The sequence below is a fragment of the Thunnus maccoyii genome, chromosome 7 (genome assembly GCF_910596095.1).
Source record: "Thunnus maccoyii chromosome 7, fThuMac1.1, whole genome shotgun sequence".
Classification (NCBI taxonomy): Eukaryota; Metazoa; Chordata; class Actinopteri; order Scombriformes; family Scombridae; genus Thunnus; species Thunnus maccoyii.
Genome location: NC_056539.1, coordinates 13,950,575 through 13,976,905, shown reverse-complemented (window position 1 = coordinate 13,976,905; position 26,331 = coordinate 13,950,575). Strand labels below are relative to the sequence as shown.

Here is a 26,331-nt window from a genome sequence, read left to right as displayed (position 1 = left end):
TACTTTGTATTCAAAACACATTTAATGAAAAACATCAATCAAAACTGACAATAGTTTTAAAAAGTGAAGAACTATTCTCAGCAGCAGTAAAGGGTATACATACTTTCACAGACCCAGACTGTGATTAAATAGTTTTTCTACACATAAAGTAAATAATCTGGGCTACAAAACAAGGTTAGGTTGTTTGGCTGGCTACTCTGATGTGGGTTATAAGGGTCTGCAGCTCCTGTAGTCTGGGTTCCAGCCACTGTGGAGGTGGTTCAGTAGTTTTGGCTTTGCCCTCAGTGAGAGCCTGAAGGGCTTTCAAAGCACTCTCAGCTGTCTGGATGTAGCGGCTGTACTCCTCTTCTGCACTAGTCTCCTGCCGAGCTCTCTTAGGGTATGGCTGAGGAGGAGGAATAATAACCGGGAGAAAAATATCAATCTTTTCATGAATCAAATTCTTGCTTACATAACATGATTGTATTTCACATCACATGAGACATGTCTTGTACAAATAAAAATTTGACATGCTGAGCAGGAGAAATAGGATTAACTAAGTTTTTACTGAAGTATTTTGTTAAATAAATACACTAAATGAAATAAATAAATACTTTATAGAACTCTTGATACTGTTAGGGGAAGTTTAGACTGAGCTTAGGGAAATACTATTTACTATAATATACAGTATATTTGGGCAATAGAAACCACCGACCAAAAGTGGGGTTCCAACCAAAAAGCACAATTTCAACCCCACTGGAAACCATGATGTCTGGTTTGTGGCCAGGGACTTCAATCATGTTATCCCTTTTTTATTCCTTTTTTTTACTTTTTAAGTGATTTCTTCACTGTTAACTATCAAATCAAATGATATAAAATAATAATCAATATAATCATCCTCCAGAATTCCCTGCTTCATATGATGCCATATACCCTCCCTCCTGTTCATGTGGTGGGTTTGAACACAGTCATACTCACCAGCTTGGACAGTATAAATGTGAAGCAGGGACACTACTTACCTCCGAATCAGCAACCACTTCAGCCGCTGGTTTGTTGGAAACATTTGCTTTGTTTTTTTCCAGCCTTTCATTGTGTTGCTCAATAACCGGCATTTCCAGCTTGAGCCTCTCTAGCCGTGACTTGACATCTTCCTGTAGAAGAACAGTCTACAAAAAAAAAAACATGGACTTGTTCACATTCTTCTGTTTTATCTTAGATAAACCTTCATTACAATGTGTTGGCATCTCTTACCTTGCTCAGATAATTCACCACTTTGGTCTTGGTTTCCTCTACACACAAACTCTGGGAGATTACCTCTTCATGGTTTGTTATCTTAAATGCCAAAAGGACACAATAAGTCTATGTTAATATATCAACAGTTCATAGGGCTACAGGTGTAACATTAGCAATACCTATGAAGTTCTAGCCACACCTCTGCAAACTGAGAAAATGCCTCCAGGGCGTGCTGATTCAGCAGCCAGGACTTGTCAGCCAGCAGAACTCCAAACAGGCTACTCAGTCTTGGCAGAATTTGACTCTGTGGGATCAAACAGTTGAACAAGAAGGAAAATAGATATTTTATTTCCACTGTACACTTCAGAATTCAGTGAAAACACTTACTGATAATTCAATTTTATTCATTTAGTTTATAAAATGTAAAAATGTTGACAAATGCACATCAGATGTTGAAAATACCCAAAGTAAGCATTTCCCATGAGCGCCACTGCCTCACATTGTAAAATCTTGGCTAGTGTGTGCGAGTGAAAGAAAGACGCAACTTATATTCAATACTATTTTGCTTTTTTAAACACAGCTGTTTGCAGGATGCATAGCAATGAGGTAATGTATCTGTTTGTGACTATGTAAGATTAATAATTGTAATATGATGGTGAAACAAAGTAAACTTTGTTTCAGTACTGTTCATACACCTAGGTTACATGTAAGGCTGCACTCACACCAAATCCAGCAATGTGGCACTTTCCCATAGGGTTGTGCTGAGATGTGGGCATTTATTTGAGCTTTAGAACGTAACGTGTTTTGTTTTTTACTCACTTGTGGGTCATCAGACATCAGTAAAACAATTTTCCTCAATAGACCATTAGTCAGTAGTGCAAGAGGCTAGGGAAGTAAAAATCCTCTTTAGTGACCATTTGGTTTCAGTACCTGGCTGTCAGGAGGGACCGAGATCGTCCCCAGAGAAGCAAGGAACTCCAGAGCAGCCAACAGCAGCTGATCTGCACACTTCTGAGACACCAGAGCATCCACACACGACAGAGCCTGGGACACACAACAACAGTCAACAGAGGTATTCTACATTCTTTGTGTATTTATTGTGAACTGTGAAACTAACAGCATACCTGACAAATGACTTGAGGTTCGATGTTTTTCACTAAAACAGCCGATATAGACAGGAGCAGCTGCAGGGTACACTGGAGCACAGGGTGGGTCTGCACCTGAGGGTGACAGGTTACAGGGATAATAATCACAGCCATGCATTCACACTACACCTGTGTGTGTGTGTGTGTGTGTGTGTGTGTGTTTGTGTGTGTGTGTTTGTGTGTGTGTGTGTGTGTGTATGGATCTCACCTGGTCTGGACTCATTCTTAACCAGAGCTGAGTGACTATCCTCATTGCAGACAACATGCACTGTTCCTCGGGAGATGATTTCCCTCGAACCACCACTAGGAGGGATAACAGCACCACGTTCTAGAGACAAGAGGGACTTCGTAAATATAACACTTGTGAATATTTTCTAAATCAAATGTATCCATCCTTCTTCCTGGCATTGTTGACTTGGCTGGAATTCTGGAAAGTACACAAGTATAGCAGCTGGCCAATATGACCCTGAGGCAGAAGACTGTTTTTCCTTTAAGAAGGAGTTATTTTAAGAATTATGAAAAGGACACCTAATGAAAGGACACATTTATTTACCATGAAAAAAATCCACCTTCACATGAACTTGTAGACACTAAATGCTAAATTTCCACTTGATCTGAGCCATTCTGTTTTTGCCAATGATGTTTTTTATCCTGCATGAAGTGCAAGATGGGTATTGTGTTATATCAAACCTCGTCCATCTGGTAGTTTTAATTTAAAAATGCCTGCAAAGTAATGAGATTTAGTGCATTAAGTAACACCTATACTATGCTTTTAAGGCATAAAACCTGTGAAATAATGAGAACATCCATGTTACATCAAAGGGACAATAAATCTGTTACAACAGTAATACTATCGGAGAAAATTTTGGCTCTCACTTCAATAAGCCCTGAGTGGTCAAAGACAAACAAAGGAGAGAGGTCATTTAAAACAATCTTATCTGTCTGTTCTCTCCCAAGGGAACAAGCTTATCTTACACTTAACATCACTTGTGGTTATGAATTGTTATTAACTTTCCCTTCAGTGCATGCAAGGACATATGCTGCAGCCTTGCACGTGATGTTTGTTCTGCCTTTCTCTTCATGTATTCCAGTAAATGCAAATTAATGGTATTTACCCTTGTGTCCAAAAAAAAAACAAAAAAAAAAAAAACATCTATGCAGAAATTACACGAATGAGTACGAGGCCATCTCCATTTTCTCTTAGGAATTTTGGAATTGCTTGTTTTGTCTTTTCCTAGTCACGGCGTTGTCACTTGAGTTCAAAGCAGACATTAAGCCAAGGCTAATTTATGCTAAGTGGAGGTAAAAATCACTGACTAGTGCAGATTACTCAGGGTCAGAGGTCGTCCTCACCACTTTGTCCACTTGGCCCAGTTTGTACCCTCCGTTCTGCCAGTCGGTTAGAACTTTTTGAGTAAGGGCAATAATGTCGGTCTCTACACGGTGACGGGCATCATGTGAAAGAGCTCTTAGGAGGACATGACGCCATACTGGAAGGTTTTCCACCTCACATGGGAGGAAACGTTCCACCAGCTCCATCTGGAAAAAAAACAAACACTTCTGATGTATGGTATATAACTTTATCGAAAAGCTATTACCTTGTTTAGATTATTCTAGTCTTTTTTTTAATTTAACAGACACAATCGACAAGCATCAACCAAAACCAGAAACAAGAACTCTCAGAGCTATCAATGTAAACTTGTGGTTTTGCATGGATTGGTAGAGAACATATACAGTATGTTGAATGTAAAAATGACTGTATATAATACTATAATGTCATGATTTTAATTTTTCTAATGAATTATTTTGTTTGGCTGTTTTAACCTGGATTAAAAAGTCTAACCAGGGACGCTGGCTACTTAGTGGCTTCAACTGGACACCCTATATACATCACATTTGTTGTAATTTTTTTTAATCTGTATGGTCCCAGTCAACCAAACAGATAAATGAACTAATAAAATAAAATAAAAACATGCGCTACACACTGTCACAATTCAATTCTGAGTCTCTCCATTAGTGATGATAGGACAAAGAACTTTCGTGGCAACAGTCTTGGACATTAGATTTTTCTACAACGTCCACATAATTTCCATTGTTCATCACTCTTCAAAAGCTTTCTTTAGCTTACATTTTATTTGGTCTTTCAAATGTTAACAAATATTCACTGCACTGTCAAATGTGATGGTGGTAACTGTGTGTATTCTGTATTTACGTGAATTCTGACACAAAGTTGTTAGGTATATGAGAAGTGTGTAGACAATGATGATGAGTTCATGAAAATTTTTGTGTCATTTCTAACCTGGTGATTCGGCGTCATAAGGAAAACCATGCGTCTGAGTAGCATGCCCAGGTGGGACAACTGATAACACTCTGTGGTGCAAGATTTCACCTGAAGGAGAAGAGGGAGAAGCAGAGAGGAGGTGAGGGACAGTGTGAGTGTCAGCGTCGAGGCTCAGGAGGAGTTAAATCACCAGGATATCAGGATAGAAGGAAGGTGAAGAACTGAGGCAGGGGGACAAACATGGAAATGTGTGGGATCCGACTAAATCTGATGACATTATGACGCAATGCGAAAAGTTAGTCAGTCCCCAAGGTCCAACACCACCAATTGTCACCTCTGTTGGGGTGCCACAGAAAACAGTCAGCACCCCATACTAATCCATAACCCTACAGAGAGAGATTAAGGGATGTAGAGTTATTTTAGAGTGCTCAGTAAGAGGTCATAGACATGGAGACACATCCATGACCTTGTGATGTCCATCCAAGATGGTAAGAAGTAAAATTTCAGAAGCGATCCTATAAACTGTGTATAATATAAGTATACAATGTAAAGCTCTACTTCATCATTCATGTCTTAAAATGGGTTTTACAGAGACATTTGTTGTGTCGTCTCTCTCCCTTAAATGGAAATAAAACATGAACACAAAATACAGTTTATGTATCACCTAGGGCTTATTTTCATTATCAATTAATCTGATGATTAATTGTTATCTATAAAATGTCATAAAATTGAGAAAAATGCCTGTTATAATTTCCCAGAGTCAAAGATGATGTCTTCAAATGTCTTGTTTTGTCTGATCAATAGTTGGAAATCCAAAGATATCCAGTTAATTATCATGTATCATGTAAAGCATCAAATCTTCACATTTGAGTAGCTACAGCCAGCAAATTTCTGGTGTCGGTGTCGTGATGGTTTCTGTATTAAATTATTTTCCTTGTCTATACACACCAGCTTAGCAATGAGGAGGACATGATGTAGACAAAGTTCTGCTGTTCCATACCTATAAACAGAAATGAGAAAATCAGCAGTATGACATATTGAGTGCCAAAACAGTTGATAGTTCACAGAAAACTGTTTCAAATAGAGATGCCCTGATCAAAATACAGATGCACAGTAATGCAAATAATATACGTGAATACGCCTGTAAATTATAGCATTAAAAATGTTGAATGCTCGTACTATTAAAGTAAAATCCACTGTTAGACATGATTAATGGTGAAAACTTCAGCATTACTCCTCATTCTCACCGTGCTGCAAAGCACCACACATCTGTTGCCAGTACAGCTGTCTGAGTATCAGCCTGCAGTACAGCATCGGCCAAACAACACTCCTGAAGAGAAGAGATAAAGGGGTGGGGAGATCAGAAACATGAGAAAGGATGTAACAGAAATAAACAAGGGAGGCATAAAAAGCAAGGTTAAAAGAAATTAGACAAAAACAAAATATGAAAGTGAAAGAATCCTTTGCATTGAATGAAGGGAAATCCCACACCAAAACACTACAGGAATGTAATAAAGATATCCAAAATAAACAAATTAAGGTTTTTTTCAGCCAATGTTGGCTGCATGTTGAAAGGCAAAAAGGGAATCTGAAGACCACATATTGGCCAATATTTGTTCTCGGCATTATCACATGACAAATATTTTTGGCAAGGAGCCCTCAAATTTGTTTATTATTATTTTTACAGTCAATCAACTTTTTTTTTTTTATTAAAGTTGACAGAATCGGTGAACATTTTTGAATAGCAAGACCAATATTGACATACAGTATCTGTAATAAGCCAATATCACTCAACAATATCTCCTGCCAACACATCAGTCTGTCTCGTAAAATACCTTTGACCAAGAAAACACCAGTTATCATTAGAAAAGTAACCCACAAAGTGATAGTCAAACTTATGGCAAGCACCCATTTACAGATGAGTTTGAAGGTATATCAGGTTTGAGTGAAACTCATGAAAAAATTGACAGAAGGCACATCGTGTGTGTGTGTGTGTGTGTGTGTGTGTGTGTGTGTGTGTAGAGCTCACCAGCACGGGAAAGTACACTGGAGGAAGCGCAGCCACACTGGCGCAGAGCTGCACACAGACATGGTGGTGCAGAGTCACTTGGACCTGGGCCTGACCCTTCATCATCACCCCTGGCAACAACACTGGTACTTTACGCTCAGTATAGCAACACCGGAAACTAGTGAAAATGGCCTGATAGAGAGGACGCCTGGAGACAGAGAGTATGGAGAGAAGTTTAGATGCATTTTAGACATAAAGCCAGTGTTAAAAAGAAAGTTAATACTGCTGATACAATGCTCCTGTCAGCTTCCAACTTGTGTATGATTCAAAATATTTCAGTTGACAACCAAAAACCCCTTTTATTACCTAGGTGTCTCTTCTGAGAATTGGCTGCCAGTGTACCAAAGCTGCAGAACCTCTTCTGGTTGGGAGGCAAGCTGACTCAGGACGCTCACCAACAAAAGGCACTGAGGAAGCACATGCTCAGGACTTAACCCTGTGTACAGAAAATGTTCTTTTGAGTAACAACATAACACAACACGACAACAATTTCCTATATTCCCATTGTAAGAGATGTCAGTCTTCAGTGCATTATAAGTTTTGGCAGTAAAAGATTAGAGTCAGCAACTGTGTATCCTCAAGGGCCCTCAAGTTGTGTATGGCAGGACAGTTTGAGAGCCCAAACTGCTTACTGTAGTGTGTTTGTGATGTGGTGTGTGGTATCAGTGCCATTGCTGACCTTATTAAACATCATTGTCCAAACATGATTAATAGTGTCTTTTTCACTCACACAATTTTGTAAAGCTTCAAGAACAAAATAATTTATATTTCCATGGGCCTAAAATAGAACGCAGGGAGCGAACATCTCCACTTATACTTAAGATGCAATGCGTAGTTTAGGCCTGTTACTTTACATAGAAGAATGATCCCGACCAGTTCTTAACAGTGAAAACAGAGATTTTTAAGTTAGAAAAGAAAAGAGATCACCATCATCAGATCAGGACTTAGTTTTGGCCAATATCCTGAGTTGTGGAATCACAGTACTCTCACAAAGGAGAAATTAAGTATAACTGACACTCACTCCATTTTTGTGTGTGGCATATTTATCAGTTTATTTGACAGGGTGTACACTTTACTGTAATTAAATGTGCCAGACTTAAAAGAAAATTTTCATCTGTAGTCCCAGGGCAGATATTACACAGTGCAACATAAGTACATTTTGTATAATTTATAGTATTTGCATGTGGAATGAAATTGGCACACAGCTAATTATTGAGAAAATATATAAATAATGTCTCCATAACAAGAGGAAAACAGGAAATCCTCTATTAACTCTGCAAAAGTACCTGGAAAAAAGGGCAAACTAAGGACAAACTTCAAACTCACGCAGGTCCTGCTGGAGGACAACTTCAGCAAAAGGCCTTAAAGGCAACAGCTGGATCAGGAGGGCATCCATGGGGACCAGAGCCGCCACGTTCAGCTCTTCGGACAGAGTCGAGGGCAGCGTTGGCGCACTCAAGCTGGGAGGGAATTTACTAAAAGACATCACACACGTCAGAATGTAAGTTTCCACACTTCTCAATATTGTTAACTCAAAAGATACGTTGTGATCTAAATTTGCTTCTTAAAACTAAAGCCAAACCACATGTACCTGATGATCTGGATGTAGAGTTGATGAAAGCAGCTACAGTACTTTGTCAGAAAAAATTTGAATTCCTGTTAAAAGGAGGAATATGATGGAATGTAAGTTCCACTACTTTGTATTGTGGTGCAGAGATTTAAAAGTGTATTAGAGTGAGGATGGTTGCAAGAAGACCCTGTTTTTCAGTACCTTTATGTAATGGACCAAAGTGTTGGCAAAAAATCTGCACATCTTTGCAGTTTTCTGGAACAGCTTGTATTCTGGGCTTTGTGTTGCCTCCTATAAAAAGAACATAAGAGCATGAACACGAAAAGGTGACAAAGATCAAGTCTACTATTAACCTTTGCTTAAAAACACAAGTCACTTCTGAGTAAGTACAAAGGGGTATAACACAGGAAATATCGATCATTTAGGATACAATTAACAATAACTGACACAGAAAAATGCACCATTGTGGTGACTCAGGTTGGTTGTCAGGTCAGTAAAGACAAAAATACATTGTACTGTATTTAGGTCCCTGCATTTACATTTGATATACTGATATATAAGTGCAAAAGATCATACTCAAAAATAAATAAAAAAATATTACAGATTTCACAGGAAAGTATAACTTAGGTAAGATATGCAACAAATGCATGTTCAATACTCCTGCACCTGTTGAGAGCTGCTGACAAGTTGTTTTTGTTTTTTTTTTTAAATTACCAAGTGTTTGTTGAGAAATGCCAAGCAAGCATTCACATGGCTTTCCTACCTGCAGATCAGCATGTTTAATCTGTTCAGCCAACTCCACGGCGCTGTGGAAGGAGGCCAACAGGTTGTCACACAGGCTGTTGCTGATATCACCGTGATGCAGATGTTCCTCCACCAATGACTGGTACTTCAGACTCTGTCTGAACAAGAGTAAGCAATGTTTAAAATCAGTCAGTCAGTAACCAAATTCATTAACTATGAAATGTATCCTACTAAACACTTGAAACAAATTAACTTATTTAATATGACAGACAATATGGCATTAAAAAAAATATCAACATGAGTGTTTGTGGTACTGACTTGATGAGGAATTTCCATGTGTTTGCATGCAGTGCTATGTCCAGGTTAGAGATCACAGAGCAGATATCCAGGAGGCTGTGAATTACTGACATAGATAAAACATATATAGTTTTAGTGAATTGAAGATTGCATTTATACATACGTAACATACTAGAACAGCCATGTTCAGTCCTCGTGCAATGGGCCTGCTAGTGAAACCTGTACAAGCTAGTGCACGTGCTCACTTACGCACATCTGCACACACCACAGGCACTGCATATGTGCTTTTTGTTTATCTTAGCTCTATCATTACTCAGTGTGTGACCCAGATGTGTCTTAAACTACTTGACTCAAATAACAAAGAGCATGGCAGCTGAAACCAGGGGGTTTACACATAATGTAAACACACACCTGTAACAACGTCAGAGACTTCCTCCTCTGAAGCACTGCTGTCCAGAGAGATCCTGTCCAGCAGCTCCAACAGGCCCTTCTGGAGGGAGTAGGCCTCCTTAAAGAGTCCCTGCAGCAGGTCAGCCACCAGGGATAGACGGCCACAGTAAACCACCTCACTCTCCTGCAGACAACATGTACGTATGGTTAAACATTTTCTTTTTTTTTTTTTTTAGATTGCCAACAGAACACCCCGACTTTTTACAAGGAGCAGATCAGTTTGCTGCTTGTTTGACAGGAACAGAAAGTGGTAATAACAAGAAAGATAAAAAATGCTGACAATACGCAAATCTTGCACCACTTAAGGATAGATCTAAATAATGTTTATATTCTTTTATTTTACTCACAATTATTCTAATTAATCAGTAAACCTTACTGTCCTTGGCTCATCTATGGTGGATAATAATATAATTATCTTTATCAAATAATTCTGATAAATAATAAACAAGATAATTGTATTATTAATAATGATTAATAATCATTACCCAACCACCTATCAAAATATTTAGCCATAATTTATGTATTACTACACAGCACAATTTAGGATAAAACATACTATATTGCATGAAAACCATGCAATACAGAGTTAAAATGCACTTGTCACAGCCACTGGTGACCTGAACAGACCGACCTTGCAGTGCTGAAAGGTATCTCTCAGAACTTTCAGGATACAAGTCGGTAAGGAGCGGATAGCAACCAGGTCAGGGGTCTCCTCAAATGTGCCAACGTGACGGACACAAATGGATAGTGCATCAATTATCTGCATCATCGACTGAAACACACAGTGAGATCCTGTCAACATATTATGTAAGCATGGAGTGAGAACAATGTTTTTATACTAAACATATATATATATATATATGTTTGTGTGTGTGTGTATATACATATCATACACAGAATAAATGTATAAAGTACTCATTTTATCATTTTGAAATATGCAGCATTGCAATGTAACAACTAAATCAGCCACAATAATAATTAAAAATAACAATAATAATAATAATTAGAGGATTGCACTCAGTAGAGTGCAGACCTCTGTCAGATCTATGGCGGCGAAGATAACAGAAACAGGGAATTATTCATGTCATGCCTAACTTTAGTGGATCATAACATATTGGGTATGGAATTAATCAGAAGATATTCTGTTTCAAGATGAGACTAAACATTTCTGTGGATGTCACTGAAATGTTGTTGAGCCACAACAAAGGCGAAAACGTGGCCTGCAACAGACTAGGTTAGCCTTGTTTTTAGCCCAGCTGATTGCCAGAAACGCCTTTTGCTATGTGGTAATGCATATTGTAAAATGGTGAGGACTGCTGAAAAGACGAAAGTCTAAGCTTTACAATAGGCCCATAAGGAATGGTGTTATAAAATAGGTTTTTCAGTAGTAGTACGCAAGATTAGCTGTAGACAGATACATACACGCACACGCATGACCAAACGCATAATATTACCTGCAGAATATTCCTCAGTAAAGCACACAGTTCTGTGTTTTGACTGGACAGCCCCCCGACTTGAACCAAGATTTCTTTCATCATGCTGTCAAACATTGTCACTGCCTGCAGACATTTGTGACAGATCACAAAGACACATCAATACACTTTTGAAGGAAGATGTTAATGAAGCAGTAATTCACAAGAAAACAAATCCTTCACATGGCAAAGATTCAGCAGGCCTAATTAAAAAAAATAACACCACCTAAAGTAAAAGGGATTCAGGGTGTCTACCAGTTCCAGCAAATGAGCAAGTTTAAAGAAATGGCATCCCCATCAGACAACAGTGCCAACTAACATGAAGACAAAATGCATTGTTTACCTTTGGTAAGATCTTGGAGAAGCACTCATCTTCTAGGTCTGACAAACCAATATGAGGGAGGAACATGTCTGTGATTATCTTCAAGATACCTATTGGGATGTTGCGTTTTTGAGACAGTTCATAGTTAGATCACAAATTGTACTAAAGGCATGAAATTACAAATTGTGCAATAAAGAAACTTACGTATATGATCATCCCAACTTTCTGACTTATGATGCAAAGAGTTCAAACAGTCAAGGGAAACCACAGCACTGCAGCACATCTTTTCCACTGTAATAAAGTTATTGTTCTACATTTGCTAACCTGCCACTAATGTCTGGACTGCAATAATAGTAGTAGTAATAATAAAAAATTGGCATGAGGAAAACAGGTTTAACTTCTGTCACTAAGGAAATACACTACTTAAGTTGGACTTTATCTTATCATTTTGAGAGGGTTACAACAGTTCGGTTGGTGTCTAATATTAGTGCTGACTGATAGAACAACTCTAATGTAATTTATGATGCCAAACATTCACTGGTTCCACTATTATTTCAATTTATTTTATTTGAAAAGGGACAATGTACATTAATCAACATTTACCAAATGTTAATGTACCTGAGTTAGCCAAGGGGCTTGTTTTCATTGGCAGTCCCTTTGTCTGATATTGTTAGGCATCCTAGAATAATAAAAATAACACAATGTGTACAATTATACATAAGTGTTGTATGAGGTGAAGCCTACAGTAACCACTATATTATACATCTGTAAATAATACATATACACTAAGCAAAATTGCCAAACATTCACTGTTTCCACCCTCTCAAATGTGAAGATGTGGAGAAACAAGCAACTGTTGAATTGTTGAAGGGTACGTGTGCCTTCTGTCCAAAACTGTGTTCAACTTGTTTGATAACAGGATAAACAAATATACAATGCATTATTTTGTTTTTCCGTTTTTTGTGTGAATTTAAAAAAAAAAAAAAAAAAAAAAAAAACAGAAATCTATGTGCTTTTCCAATGAAACCAAAACCAGAAAACAACTTGTTTTTCGCTTTTAATGTTATATCTACATTATGTGCCCCTACTGCATCTCTCTTCAAAAACATTGTCAATGGCTATGCTTGCTATAGCCATAGATAGATAGAAATCATGTTCCAGCGGCTATCCATCTATCCATCCATCAATCCATCCATCCTATAGAAAGCATAGAAATTGACAATGTTTTTGTAGAGATGCAGTAGGGGCAGATAATATAGATATAACAATAAAATCTGAAAATGAAAATGAAAAGTTGTTTCCTGATTTGGTTTCATTTTTGTTTAAATTGCCAATTTGAAAACAAAAACAAGAAAAGCATGTGGATTTTCCATTTCTTTTTGATTCACACGAAAAACGGAAGAGCAAAAGAATGCAACATAGGCATATTTGTTCATCCTGTTTTCAAGCAAGTTGAACACAGCTTTGCACGGAAGGTACACCTACCTTGAATAGTGATGGAAATATTTGATGGTCATTAATTATAAAAATAACTTTTAACTGATGACAGACAAATAGATGAAGACAATGAATCATTAGTTGCAGACATATTCTATATGATTCATAGTAACAGGCATCCATCATTAAAAAGACAATGTCATAGGTATTTGTTTTCAGATCACTTTTTCCATGCTTTCTCAAATATTTCAAAACTTTGCAAAGCCGGACTGTACCCATCTGTATGAGCAATTACTTCAAAGGAATGAATTAAGTTATGTTTGAGAGGATATGGCAAGTTTCGGCAGGACAGACTTGAGCTCCTGGCGGCAGGTTTCCTGACTCCACTGCATCACCTCGTCCAGGAGAGAGGTGTTGGTTTGGGACATGATGACAACAGGCGCCGGCGGAGGTCACCGCAGCTGTCCAAACAACATTAATATCAAGTGAGTCACTCCTTCATCACCAAGTTTAGCTTCGACATACTTTCGTTTCTCGTTTAACATTACTGTTTAGAGAGGAGGCGCCTCGCTAGTCAAAGTTCAACTGAGACTACCGTGTTTTAATGTGTTTGCTACACTCACTGCTTCTTACCATGAATGTGAGCCGTTATCTTCTGTTTCGTGGTATGAAATCACACAAACATCCCTACGAGTTGGTTTCTCCCAACCTCTACATCTGCAGTTTTGCGAACTACAAACACCGAAAAGTAACGTAAAGAGCAAACAGTTGAACAGATATTCCGCGCGCCATTGTTTGAGTCGGATGTGACGTTCTGACTACGTTTGCTCATCTGCTCTCAGTCTGATTGGTTGAAAACGTTCTTCTGCAAAGAGTTAAACCAATCACAGGGCTGAACGACTGCAAAGCGCTGAAAATAACAACTGTCACCATGAAACTATGGGGATCAAATGAAAGCTCAAATATAAATAGATTAATACACATGAAAAGATTATTACATGTCATGGATGAAGTGAAGCCTCGAAAACCTCCAATCTTCAAATAATGCAAATATTAAGTGAATATTTTAAAGACATTTTCATTTACTGTGAAAAAGGGGAGTGTTTCTATTTATTTTTATTTTATTATTTGTCCCTTGTCCTAAGTGTAAATTTCATAACCCTTACAAAATGGACATCACATAATGAAACATGATATAGAAATATCTATAATATAGATTCACACTAAGAAACACTGCTGTCAGAATATTACTTAAACAGCTGTATGTATGATGAATCCATAAGCTCGAAGGCAGATGTGAACTGTTAAACCTTCACACATCTGGATTTATACAGTCAAAACACCCAAAAAATTATTGGTCAAGTTGTCTGCATTGAAAAAAGAAACCTAAAGATCCATAGAATAACGTCACAGGATATGTCAGACTTATGTTACACGTACTTGTGATATATTATATCTTATACTGGGCTTCAAAATGGCCAGAATGAGAAGTAAAAAGGTAAACTTCTTTACGAATGCAAGAATTTAACAGAGCATAATAATAATTATAAAGCCAGACTTCAACTAATTAATTAGCATAAACAATTATGCTTTTACAGGAATTAAAAAGCCAATGCAGCAAGAATAGACAACAGACATATTTGGTTATATATTGTGATTAAAATAATGATATTAGATGAATTTATGACAACATATCAAGCTTACATGACCATATAAAGAAGGAAAGATGGCTTTTAGGATACATACAGCCCTACATCTAGGGAGGTAGCAGTCTCCATCCTATCAAACTGGGCAAAACACATTATCTTGGTTTGAGAAATTCCACTTCAGGCTACTTATACATTGTGACCTGGTGACAAAATCTACTGAGGCACATCATGGGAAATATGATAATGAAAATCAATATATTCTAGTTACATACTTTGTAACTTGATATAACTGGACATACATATGTATATGTGTGTATATATTTATATATGTTTTTATACAGTGCATTCAGAAAGTATTCAGATCCCTTCACTTTTTTCACATTTTATGTCGCAGCATTATGCTAAAATCATTTAAACTCATTTTTTCCCTCATCAATCTACACGCAATACCCCATAATGACAAAATAAAGCAAAAACAAAATTTTAGAATTTTTTGCAAATTGATTAAAAAGGAAAAACTGAAATATCACATTGACATAAGTATTCAGACCCTTTTCTATTACACTTGAAATTTAGCCCAGGTGCCTTCCATTTCTCTTGATCATCTTTGAGATTTTTCTACAGCTTGATTGGATTCCACCTGTGGTAAATTCAATTGATTGGACATTGATTTGGAAAGGCACACACCTGTCTATATATGGTCTCACAGCTGACAATGCATATCAGAGCAAAAATCAAGCCATGAGGTTGAAGGAACTGCCTGCAGTGCTCAGAGACAGGATTGAGTTGAGGCACAGATCTGGGGAAGGCTACAAAAAAATTCTGCTGCAATGAAGGTTCCCAAGAAGACAGCGACCTCATTAATTCTTAATTGTTTTATATATATAATGCTGAATGCTTGGGGGATCTGGTGGCTCTGTTATGCTGTGGGGGACATCTTGCTGGCATAGTTTGGGTCCACTTGTCCTCTTAGAGGGAAGGGTCTCTTGTTGTTGTTCTGAGTCATCATCTAGTCTTATCCTATGATGAAACATTTCTATCCTGATGGGAGTGGTCTCTTCCAGGATGACAGTGTTCCCATCAACAGGGCACGAGGGTTCACTGAATGGTTTGAGTATGAAAATGATGTAAATAATGCTATGGCCTTCAGTCATCAGATCTCAACCCAATACAAAACCTATGGGAGATTTAGGACCGACATGTTAGACAACGCTCTCCACCACTATCATCAAAACACCAAATGAGGGAATATCTTTTGGAAGAATTATGTTCATCCCTCCAGAAGAGTTCAGAGACTGTAGAATCAATGCCAAGACCCTTTGAAGCTGTTCTAGCAGCACATGGTGGCCCGACACCTTACTAAGACACTATGTGGGTTTTTCCTTTAGTTTGTTACCCAGACGGTATACCTCATAGAAAATATTTGAGATGTATAACTTTTACATTGTGTTAAAGTTATTGGGAAGGAATCTGGAAGTTCTGTTGGCTCTGACTTGATTGCCCTATAAAATCAGTGAGCTATTGTTTCTCTGATAAGATCTTGAACTGTGACGTAAACCATCACGCCTTTGTCTCCGGTTCAGTTTCCTGGCAGCTTTAGATGTTAGGTGCTGTCGCTATAGGAAGGGGCTAACTTCTTGTTTAGGAAACACAACTCGACACTGATGCTTATCTCTTTTCAGATACAGTATATTGCAGCACCGCTTGCATTGTGCTTACATTTGGAGATAAATACCAGAATGTATATGTGACAGTTTCCCGTACCACTGAATCAGGATGATCACATCCCATGCAGAGCTGATAATTATGATGCAATTAATAATTCTATAATTAAAATAATTAATAATAGATTTCTTTAGTTAATTATATCATACTAGTGTGGCCTAAATTTAAAGCTAATAAATACGTTATAGGGAAAAAAATCCTGTCAATTACAGTAGTTATTCTTAGTAGTGGTTATTGCAAGATGATAGAAAGTATGTTTCTGATGGGTTTTTTTTTTTTGTTTGGTTTTTTTTTATTACTTCTCAAATATTTTTTTTCACTTGCCTTTTCCACAAGGAGGTCAAAGGGCAGCAGCTCTATTGATTGTGTTGAAGTGCACTTCAACACAGATACTTGAAGAAATTGTGGACTATACTAGCTTCTCCATCATCATGACACCATTGTTCTATCTGAAACCATGAATGTCTGAACCAGAGAGTATGCTTTTGGTGTTAGACATTTTTTTAGAGAAATCAGAGAATAAAGTCAACCTAATCTATCATCTGAAAAGCTCATAAAAAATAATAATTTCTTTTTTTTACAATATAAGTGAACATTACTGGTAAGTACTCCAAAAGTAATACACAACATCCAGGGTAATTGAATCTAAATTCAAGAAAATGTTATGTCAAATTATGATGAAGGCTTCCTACTAAATTACATCATGTTTCCCTTTAACCACACAGACTGATAAGGATTCTATTATGGTCAAGACTATTTCTTATGAGAAAACTCATTAGACTCTTAACTGGAGCACATGTTTTCCACAGAGACGAGTGAGTCTAACGCAGTTATTTCTTCCTCTCAGGCTGACCTCCCTGTTTGCGGATAATGGATAGGTTATCTGTTAACAGGAAACTGGCACCGGCTTTAGGATGAAAGGGAGGATGATTCTTTTGAATGGAGGTTTCTCCGGTATGTCAACAGTAGCTAATTCTGTTTATACATTTGGCAGAGTTGTGTGTCACTTTTCCTGTAAATGGCTTCTCTATAACTTACCAATGAGTCATAAGCAAAAAAGACAGGAATGGCTCCACTGCTGGAGTACACATACCTTTTAAAAACCCAGTCTACTTCATGTGGGAAAACCCTGGAGAAGAGGATGTAGACTCCATTGAGATAGACATTGCAATCTCACAGGAAAAAAGTAAATACTTTGTGGTTGATGACATAGATTTGCAAAACCAAATGAAAGAAAACTGAATATTCTATCAAGGCAGCAAATCAGTCTCCACTTCAAAGTCATCTGAGCATCTCATGTATCATCACTTGTTGAAAACACACGATGATAATAGATACATGATAATAGCGACGAAACTGTTCAAAATATTAGGAGCATCCAGTGTGAATTGTTTTCTGGTGGGCTTTGCAGTTTCCAAACTGATGCTTAATAACATGGTTCATGAAAGGAACTCATGAAATTTTGTTCACACTTTCTCCTGACTTCAGTAATCTCCTGACTTTTCCTCTAGCACCACCATAGGGTTTTTGGTTTTTAGTGAAATGTGTCACCAACTATTGAATGGATAACTATGAAATTTGCTACAGATATTTCTGTCCTCCTGAGAATGAATTGTAAGAACTTTGGTGAATCCTTAACATTTCACCTAGTGCCATCAGGTCAAATTATCAATATGTCCAATACTCTGATTTATGAACAAATGTCTGCAAAACTAACGACATCCCCATAAGCCTCAGCTGCACTTTGTGTTTAGTGCTAATTAGCAAATGTTTGTATGCACTAACAAACTAAACTAAGATGCTGCACAGTACACATTATACCTGCTAAAGCAAGTTTATCATCAAACTGGAGAAAACCCTTGAAAGCTGAAAATAGAGGTGAAAGTAAAGTAACAAACGGATCAGGCATGTAATTATTTCCGTCTGACTCATATCAGGCTATTTTATTCCACTCTATATTTGCTTTCGTTATTCTTGTGTCAGCATTTCATTTTCCTGGTTTTTCTTTTGCAATGCTTATCATTTTTTAGCATTACACAGAAATTCAAGTGTATATCCATGTTGACACGTCAAAGCACCCCTTATCTGTTTTTTTTTTTTAAAACATAAAACTTTCCCTGTGAGTAACAGGATATGTTTGTTATTCCAACTGCCCTCACGCCCCCCTTCCTGTATGGAATTTACGCTTGGCACACTGTCTCCATTTCTGATGAAGTAAATCAAACAACGAGTGAAAGTGAGAAGAAGTCATCGTATTTTTAAGGGGATTATGCTTACATTTAAACCACTTTTTATGAGACTGAAAATGATAACATCTGCAAATACGTGCAAATATTTTTTTCAAAAAATTGTTTTTGTGCCATCAGAGAATAAAAAACAGCAAGCAGTGAAACGCAGAATGGTGTTATTGAATTAAATACAAGTTGTACAGAGGGGTGATAGCATTAATTAGTGGTGATCATATTGAAACGAATACAATTCAGCGGACATTTGAAATGAGATGCAGGTGTATGATCTATTTAGTGTCGTCACTGCAGGTGACCTCATAGTCACTGAAGGCACTCTTCAACTTCTCTGCAGACACAGAGTGGTCTGCTTTACCAAAGCCCTGAAAATAACAGAGAAAGCAAAAGATATTCACATATTAAAATATTATCCAGTATGCACAGAAGTAAAAACTTGGTATCCAATCCACATTAAAACATTTGCAATCAAATGAACTCACAGTTGATTCTCCAAACACTCTTATTTTTTTCGCTTGGCTGTTGTGCTCTATCTTCCCTCCTCCAAGGCATTTGCACTCCATTCCCAAAGCCTCCATAGCTGGACTGACCTTCTCAAAAATATGATCTGTAAATAATTCAAAAAATGTCCATTAATGAAAAAATACAATCTGGTTTCACTAGTTACAGGAAAGGCAAATAACAGCAATGATCAAATTTAACAAATTACTGTGGCATCATTTCATCTCCTGCAGCTGATGCCTCCATTTTTTGCCAGTTTGTAAATATTGGCAAACTGTTGCTGTCCGTGGTGTGTGCACTGTCACCGGGATTTATGCACAGTGCACGTTTGCACGTTGCACTCTAAGAACACTATAATGGGTCAAATTAGACATATGCCGCTGCAATAATAATCATCATCATCTGTGTTGCGTGTTATATCTCGAGCTGAACTGACGCACTTGACGCTCAGCAGCAAACTACATTCATGAACTTACTGTGGTACTGTGCACTTTTTGTGCCCCGGACAATGTCTTTATGAACATCGCCATCTTTTACTTTCACTCTGACCAGTATGTACTTAAAGGTTCCCTCAGGATCAATCTCCACATCTGGGATTTTAGTCAGAGCGTCTGCCATCGCGACTGTCACTTTGCACCAAGCACCGGACACTCTCAAAATGCTCAGAGGTCTTCCAACGGTAGACAACATGGTGCGCTCATACCATACTAATGCCTTATTTGGCCGAGTACGTTTATTTCCTTAAAGGGACAGACGCTCTGCAGCCATACTGGATAAGGCAAGCTCGCACTAGCGACCCCAAATGGCAGCAAGATGGAAGTGCTTGAATTACAGCCTTCAAAACCAAGAAATCGTGCAACCACCGTAGATTAGCATCAGTTAAGGGCCGTTTACATCAACCAACCTACTTCATAGCAAGGGAAGAGACCAGTTTTCTCTGCAGATTGTTTTCATTTTATCTTTAATTTGTATCTTCCTGTGGCCAGAGAAGATTTTCCTCTAGTGTCCGTCAGGGAGGTCAGAGGTGCAGGGATGGATATGGTAGGGATGTAGCTTTTTTGCTCAAGGACACTTCAGCAGGATGGATGTCTTTTTTGTTGGAGGTGCTTGAACCTCTGGCTATTTGGATGGTCTCATTATCCAGTCATCCAGCTCCTTCAGCTCTTAATTAGGCGCCAAAACACTCAGAAGTTCAAGAGACAGTTGCAAGCCTCTCCTCAGGGAGGGGTTTCCTGCTGCTGCTCACAGCAAATAAGACAGTGAAGTGATCATGTCCTGAGATGTTTTCTGTATTTATATGTTGAATTGATGATATATTCCTTCATAATATTAGACACAAAGTTCAATCAAAATTCAGTAGGAGATTTATTATTACGGACACACATAGTAGTTTATAACAGTAATAGTAATAATAATGTAGTTGTAGTAAAATTACTTACATAAAGTGATTTTTTTTTTATGTTTAGTCAGATGTTGAACCCCTGAAACAAAGTTAAATGGGCTTCCTGTTAAGAATATCCAAACAAAGCTGAAAGTGAGTTTTTCCTTTGGGACTTGTTTTGTATGAGTTAATTCAAGAGTTCATATTGTTTGTCAGGGGAAGGGGTGAAGGTTAAGAGGTGTCAAGCAACAGCGGTTACTATCCTGTGCCTCAGGTCACAAAAGAAGGATATGAACTGTCACATCTAGTAACACAGGCAGTAAACAGGCGCCTCTGCTTCTGCTCCTGCACCACATATTTCCTGTCCCTGGACGCTCATAAAAAAGATACCAGTAAAATGTTTGTTAACTGCCAGTGCATTGTTTTTTTTCCCTTCTTTTGAGAAGTACAAAAGAAGAGAGCATCCGGTTTTGAGAGTGTCTGGAGCTTTTTTTTTCTTTTTTTTTTACAATTATCGTTATTTCATTTCATGCTTTCCACCATGGGGCTTTGCTTACAATCTACTACAAACATAAATATACAATAATACCTTGATATAAGATAATAATATATAAGATATAAGACACGTGATACAGGACATGTCTTTTTTTTAACTGTGAAAAGTGTGTTTCAGTCTATAGATTTTCTGTTGGCATTCTTTGTACTACTTCTAACCTAATGAATCATCATGCACACTCATGAAGTCTAAACTGGTCCATGTTGTTTTACATTGTTTTATCATTAGTGCTGATAACACTCTTTGCTGTCATTTGGTGAGCAATATCTAAAAGGTTTAAATCCAAATAAAAGGAAACTGTGGGATTATCTTTGGGACTGTAAATATCTCTCAGACACACTCTTCCTTATTAGCTCACAGGATTTCACAGTTTCCAAAACAGGCAATTTCCTTCTCAGTCGCCTTTCACTTCATACATAGGGTAAGATAAGGAAACGTTTTTTATGTTGTGCAGTTTATTTTATTTTGTTACAGTGTTCTAATGTGCCATGTTTTACACACATTACATTAGCACATTTTGTAGGCAATTATTTCAATCCTTTCCTTAAGGGAAGGTGCTGATACAACAATTTAAAATACTCCATTACAAGTAAAAGTCCTGCATTGACAAAAAAAGTGCAAGCAGCAAGCAAAAAGCAAAGTATAGCAGCAAAATGTACCTAAATATGCAAACTACTTATTAGGTAGAATGGGCACTTTCCATGTGTAATATTATTACATGAATATATTATATATATTTTATGAATTCATTCATCATATGTTTGGGATGTAAAATAAAATCTGAAAAGTGACCCTCTGAATTGCAGTGGATTAAAGTATAAAGCAACATAAAATAGAAATACTCAAGTGCCTCAAAATTTTACTTAGGTGAAGATACTTGTGTAAAAGTACCTATTGACAATAATAATGACAATAATATTAACAGAGAACTCTGTTTAAAACAAAGGGAATTTTTTTCCTCATAGCAAGTAAGTACAAAGGAGGTAGGGAAAGTTTCCAAGGCCTCCGGTGGGATGGGACAGTTGAGGGAGGGGAGTGGGGAATTCCACTGAAAAGTCCACTTGTAGATGACTTCCAGGAAAATAGCTGGTGAGGTGCATAAAAGTGGGCAGCCCTGATCTCAAAACCCAGACTCATCTTATCCTTAGATGTGCTGAGACTAAAGCCATACTATAATACTTCTGTTGGATATCACACACCACTTAAAATGGTAAGTGTTGAGGTTTGCTCAGAGAAAATGTCTTCATTGTTTGCCTGTGGTCAGTGATGCATCTATAGATTTACCTTAATTTATCTTCTTTTTTTTTGTTTTATTCTCACAGGAGTTCTGCTTTGGATTACTTCAGACCCGTGGATCGAACCACTCTGCCTCATGGATCAGTTTGGCCATTCTTTTCTCAAGTATGTAAATCAAATGGAACCATTACCACTCCCAGCATTTTTTTTTTTACTTTTTTAATTCATCCTTATTGCTCCACCATCTAACATGCATCTCTGTCCTACATCTTCAGTGCTGTGCATGTTGACTAGTGTAGAAGGCTGGTCGTACCACTACTCCAACAACACCATGAATTGGACAGAAGCAAGAGACTGGTGCATGAATCACTACACACACATGGTGGCCATCCAGAACCAGGGGGAGATCAAGCATCTCAGCAGCTGGCTGCCCGAGAAAAAAGGCCACTACTGGATTGGGATCCGCAAGAAAGATAATGTCTGGACCTGGGTGGGCACCAACAAGACTCTGACACTAGAAGCAACCAACTGGGCAAAAGGAGAACCAAACAACGCCCAGAGCACAACGAATACAGGGGAAAGTGAGGATTGTGTGGAGATGTACATTAAAAGACCTACAGAGTCGGGCAAATGGAACGATGAAAGTTGTAGGAAAAGCAAGACCGCTCTGTGCTACACAGGTGAGAAAATGTTAGGGATCAGTATACAAAAACTGCCTATTTTAGCTGCCTTTGTTTTTGTATTGTTGTTCATTATCAAGAAAACTGTTGATTTAACTATTTAAAATAATTCATAGCTCAGAGAAATATTATATTCTATGCAAGCCAAATTGAAGTATGTCTTCTTTTCCCAGCTGCCTGTAAGAATGACTCATGTCTCTATGGAGAATGTGTAGAAACCATTAACAGCCACAGGTGTAACTGCTATAAAGGCTTTTATGGAGAGAAGTGTGAGCAAGGTAAGAAAATACACTGATGGTATTCTTGTTTAAAGTTTATATCACTTTAAGTCACTTACAGCCAGGACTTGATATCTAACTGTGTCTTGTTTTCTCTGTTGGCAGTTGTTAAGTGTAACAAAGACAATGTGACCGACCCAGATAACGGAAGTGTAAATTGCACTGCTAAGTATGGAAACTTCTCCTACGATTCCCAGTGCAGCTATTCTTGCGTGGAAGGATACCAGCTGAGTATGCAGAGACCCCTGAGATGCACTGAAAATAAAACCTGGTCAGAGCAGCCTCCTACATGTCAATGTGAGTTGAGTTTTATTGCATTAATACCCACACAAAGGTGATACTGACCATTGTGGCTGCAATTTCAAGTGATCACATTCAGAGCAACTAAATGTTATCATCACAATGAAGAACCCTGCTGTAATGAGTTTTTGATTGGCCTCTTGTCCACAGTGGTTCAGTGTCCGAAGCTGTCCCATCCAGAAAGTGGATCCATGAAGTGCTCCGATCCACTGGGCCCCTCCAGCTACCAGTCCACCTGTGTGTTTACCTGTGATGAAGGCTATGAACTTGCTGGTTCCCCATCTAACACTCTGCAATGTGAAGCATCAGGAAAGTGGGATGCCTCAACACCGTTTTGTGTTCGTAAGTGCACATATTTCATGTTATGTACCTTTCACAGTTTTGTATTTAAGTCTGAAATTATGCAGGAAAAGCTGTAGGATTTTTTTTTTTAAAGGCTGCAGCTGACCTCTTGTATTCCTCCTCTGGTTTGCAGCCGTCCGGTGCCCTGCTCTCCACCTAGAGAATGGCATTGTCAGCTGTGGAGACGATGCAGACATGAGGCTCAGCTATGGGAACACCTGCAGCTTCAGCTGTGTCCCCGGCTATAACCTGGTGGGACAGAGCGAGGTGACATGCACATCAGCAGCTAAGTGGAGTGAGGAGATGCCTCGCTGTGAAGGTAAGGGCACACTTCAGGTGTAATCCCACCACCCTCTTTTTATGATTAGGAAACGTTCACTTGTTCTGTGACTTTGTGACAAGTACACACTATATATGTGTTTTTTTTTAATGTATTTTGCTTTTTTTTTCTTTGTTAGCCATCACTTGCCAAAATCCAGAGGCAGAAGCTCACCTGATCCCCAAGTGCAGCCAGCCTTTAACTGAACTGCGGCCAGACTCAACCTGCAGCTTCAGCTGTGAAGCAGGCTTTGAATTGCAAGGAGTGCAAACTATTCAGTGTTCTGAGGGCGGACAGTGGACCGAAGCCATACCTACCTGCAAAGGTATGGTAGCATATCTTAAGATAAATCTGTGCTTACAGCACTGTTTACTTACTACAGAACTTCCCAGTCTATTTGTACTATGTAATAACATCTCATTCATCTTTTTTTGCAGCAATAGTATGTCCCGCTCCTGAGGTTCCGACAAGAGGCTATATCAGCTGCACCCCTTCTCTTTCTTCACCTGCTTCTGCTGGGACCCCTCATGCATCTGGTACAGTCTGCACCTTCAGCTGTGATGAAGGCCATGAGCTCCAAGGTGCACTCAGCATGGAGTGTGTACATTCAGGCCAGTGGACCTCCACACCACCAACCTGCACAGGTATACACGTGAACCCATGTCACCTGCACTATTGTAATTCTTACTTATTTGGATGCTCAAAGGTTTCAAGGCTGTGGCCTGTTGTCACATTGCTGAAATGAGATATTCGTGATGGTTAACGTCAAAATTCTTGCTGTTTTTTTCCTACAGCCGTAAGATGCCCGCTGCTTAAGTCTCCTGAAAACGGTCAGATCAGCTGCTCAAACAGTGAGCTGGTATACAACTCTCAGTGCTCCTTCACATGCAATCAAGATTACTCATTAGATGGACATGAGCTGCTGACATGCAATCATCACGGCAACTGGACTGGAAAGGAACCAAGCTGCCAAGGTATAACAAATAAATGAAATTCATACTGTATATAAAATTAGATTTAAATACAAAACAAGATTAAAATACCAGTTTTGGTCTCAAAAGTAAAATAATTCACCTTTGATGATGTTTCCACAGCTCCTGCATCTCAGATTGCCACCATTGCCACTAGTGTGGCAGGAGGGGGCGCTCTGTCATTATCCGCTCTGTCTCTGGCTATGTGGATCCTGAAACGAATGAAGCAGAAAGCAACCAAGTTTGAGCTGAACAGGTTAGATAAGCATTCAACTCTCTTAAATCGTACATTTTTTAACATAAGTTTGTTGAATTACAGTGCTCATCTTCTTTTTTTGTCTTTTCTTACAGCAACTCTGACATAGAAGCCCCTCCACAGGTCTACAAAAGCAGTGTTGACAGCCTCATATAGAGCATGTTCTCCAGGGACAACAAAGGATTTGACAAAAGAATTGTCTTTTTTTAAAAAACAAAACTGTATGAGTCATTACTCACAGTAATGTGAACGGTATCTATTATTTTACATTAGTATGAAACTTAGATGGTTAACTGGAAAAACTCAATGTGTCAGAGCTATCAATGATGAGAGGAATGTTTTTTCAGACCTTTGCATTTGATGATTTGATGAGGTTTGCTTGAACTTCAAAACTAATCTATGATTTGTTCTGTAATGTTGACATGTGATTCCTCCCAAGGGGAGTTTTAAATTGAACACATTGTTCTATATCTTTATGAACATGCTGGAAAGGTGGCTCTATTCATGTTATTGTAAATGTTACATAACTTTGTGCATTGCCATGTCATTGCTGAACTGTGAATTTCAGGGTTGATGTCAGTATTTATGTACTATTTATTCAGTAGATAGTTATTGCATTTGAAATGTTGAGAACTTTCCCGTTCTTTCTGTATTGCTTTGTTGATTTTTTTTGTTCATAACAAAACTTAAAACCATCATTTACTTTTGGCAAAATTCATTTTTATGTATCTTCCTTTATCATGATTAATATCTGCTGTCTGTTCAACAATATATATTACATAATAAAATATTTATATACTGGTATACTGTGCAGCAGTGTGCATTTGTTGTGTCACTACTATGATTCACCCGTACAAGGGTTCAGCTCCACACACACAACAACCCATTCCCACACT

The 26,331-nt window shown here is 38.1% G+C and overlaps 3 protein-coding genes across 4 annotated transcripts; 1 reads left to right on the top strand and 2 right to left on the bottom strand.

The window, feature by feature from the left end:
- Positions 1-3: 3 nt before the first annotated feature.
- On the bottom strand, positions 4-13,819 carry c7h1orf112 (chromosome 7 C1orf112 homolog). The gene is made up of 25 exons (XM_042416752.1): positions 13,632-13,819; positions 13,331-13,459; positions 11,766-11,805; positions 11,583-11,671; positions 11,222-11,326; positions 10,399-10,539; positions 9,729-9,891; positions 9,339-9,423; positions 9,040-9,178; positions 8,478-8,567; positions 8,298-8,362; positions 8,033-8,181; positions 7,013-7,142; positions 6,668-6,854; positions 5,886-5,968; positions 5,587-5,638; positions 4,657-4,746; positions 3,711-3,896; positions 2,566-2,685; positions 2,337-2,432; positions 2,143-2,256; positions 1,412-1,516; positions 1,231-1,311; positions 999-1,145; positions 4-385 (listed from the first exon to the last, which is right to left on the bottom strand). Exons 2-25 carry the CDS (start codon positions 13,424-13,426, stop codon positions 176-178), a joined length of 2,763 nt encoding a protein of 920 aa, XP_042272686.1. The 5' UTR covers positions 13,427-13,459; positions 13,632-13,819; the 3' UTR covers positions 4-175.
- LOC121900435 (E-selectin-like) lies at positions 13,397-26,215 on the top strand. 2 transcript variants are annotated; one of them, XM_042416754.1, is made up of 12 exons: positions 13,397-13,483; positions 22,376-22,454; positions 22,565-22,969; positions 23,143-23,247; positions 23,353-23,544; positions 23,698-23,889; positions 24,023-24,208; positions 24,348-24,533; positions 24,646-24,852; positions 25,003-25,182; positions 25,303-25,435; positions 25,531-26,215. In XM_042416754.1, coding segments are annotated over exons 2-12 (1,848 nt in total). In that variant the 5' UTR covers positions 13,397-13,483; positions 22,376-22,453; the 3' UTR covers positions 25,592-26,215. The 2 variants fall into 2 exon arrangements, with proteins under 2 accessions (XP_042272688.1, XP_042272687.1); XM_042416753.1 differs by lacking the exon at positions 13,397-13,483 and adding an exon at positions 22,125-22,263.
- Positions 18,760-19,828, bottom strand: si:dkey-51e6.1 (uncharacterized protein LOC558617 homolog). Its single transcript, XM_042416755.1, has 3 exons — positions 19,593-19,828; positions 19,098-19,222; positions 18,760-18,980 (listed from the first exon to the last, which is right to left on the bottom strand). Exons 1-3 carry the CDS (start codon positions 19,804-19,806, stop codon positions 18,888-18,890), a joined length of 432 nt encoding a protein of 143 aa, XP_042272689.1. The 5' UTR covers positions 19,807-19,828; the 3' UTR covers positions 18,760-18,887.
- Positions 26,216-26,331: the final 116 nt, after the last annotated feature.

Excerpts from the sequence above, each read along its gene's own strand:
- si:dkey-51e6.1 (XM_042416755.1), bottom strand. The coding sequence starts at position 19,806 with ATGTTGTCTACCGTTGGAAGACCTCTGAGCATTTTGAGAGTGTCCGGT. Across the intron at positions 19,223-19,592 it reads AAAAAGTGCACAGTACCACA|ATCATATTTTTGAGAAGGTC; the intron begins GTAAGTTCATGA and ends AATTATTTACAG. Across the intron at positions 18,981-19,097 it reads GAGTGTTTGGAGAATCAACT|GGCTTTGGTAAAGCAGACCA; the intron begins GTGAGTTCATTT and ends TGTTATTTTCAG.
- LOC121900435 (XM_042416753.1), top strand. Across the intron at positions 23,545-23,697 it reads GCAGCCTCCTACATGTCAAT|TGGTTCAGTGTCCGAAGCTG; the intron begins GTGAGTTGAGTT and ends TCTTGTCCACAG. Across the intron at positions 24,209-24,347 it reads GGAGATGCCTCGCTGTGAAG|CCATCACTTGCCAAAATCCA; the intron begins GTAAGGGCACAC and ends TTTCTTTGTTAG.
- c7h1orf112 (XM_042416752.1), bottom strand. The coding sequence starts at position 13,426 with ATGTCCCAAACCAACACCTCTCTCCTGGACGAGGTGATGCAGTGGAGT. Across the intron at positions 8,182-8,297 it reads CTCTACATCCAGATCATCAG|TAAATTCCCTCCCAGCTTGA; the intron begins GTACATGTGGTT and ends GATGTCTTTTAG. Across the intron at positions 4,747-5,586 it reads TCCTCCTCATTGCTAAGCTG|GTGAAATCTTGCACCACAGA; the intron begins GTGTGTATAGAC and ends CTTCTCCTTCAG.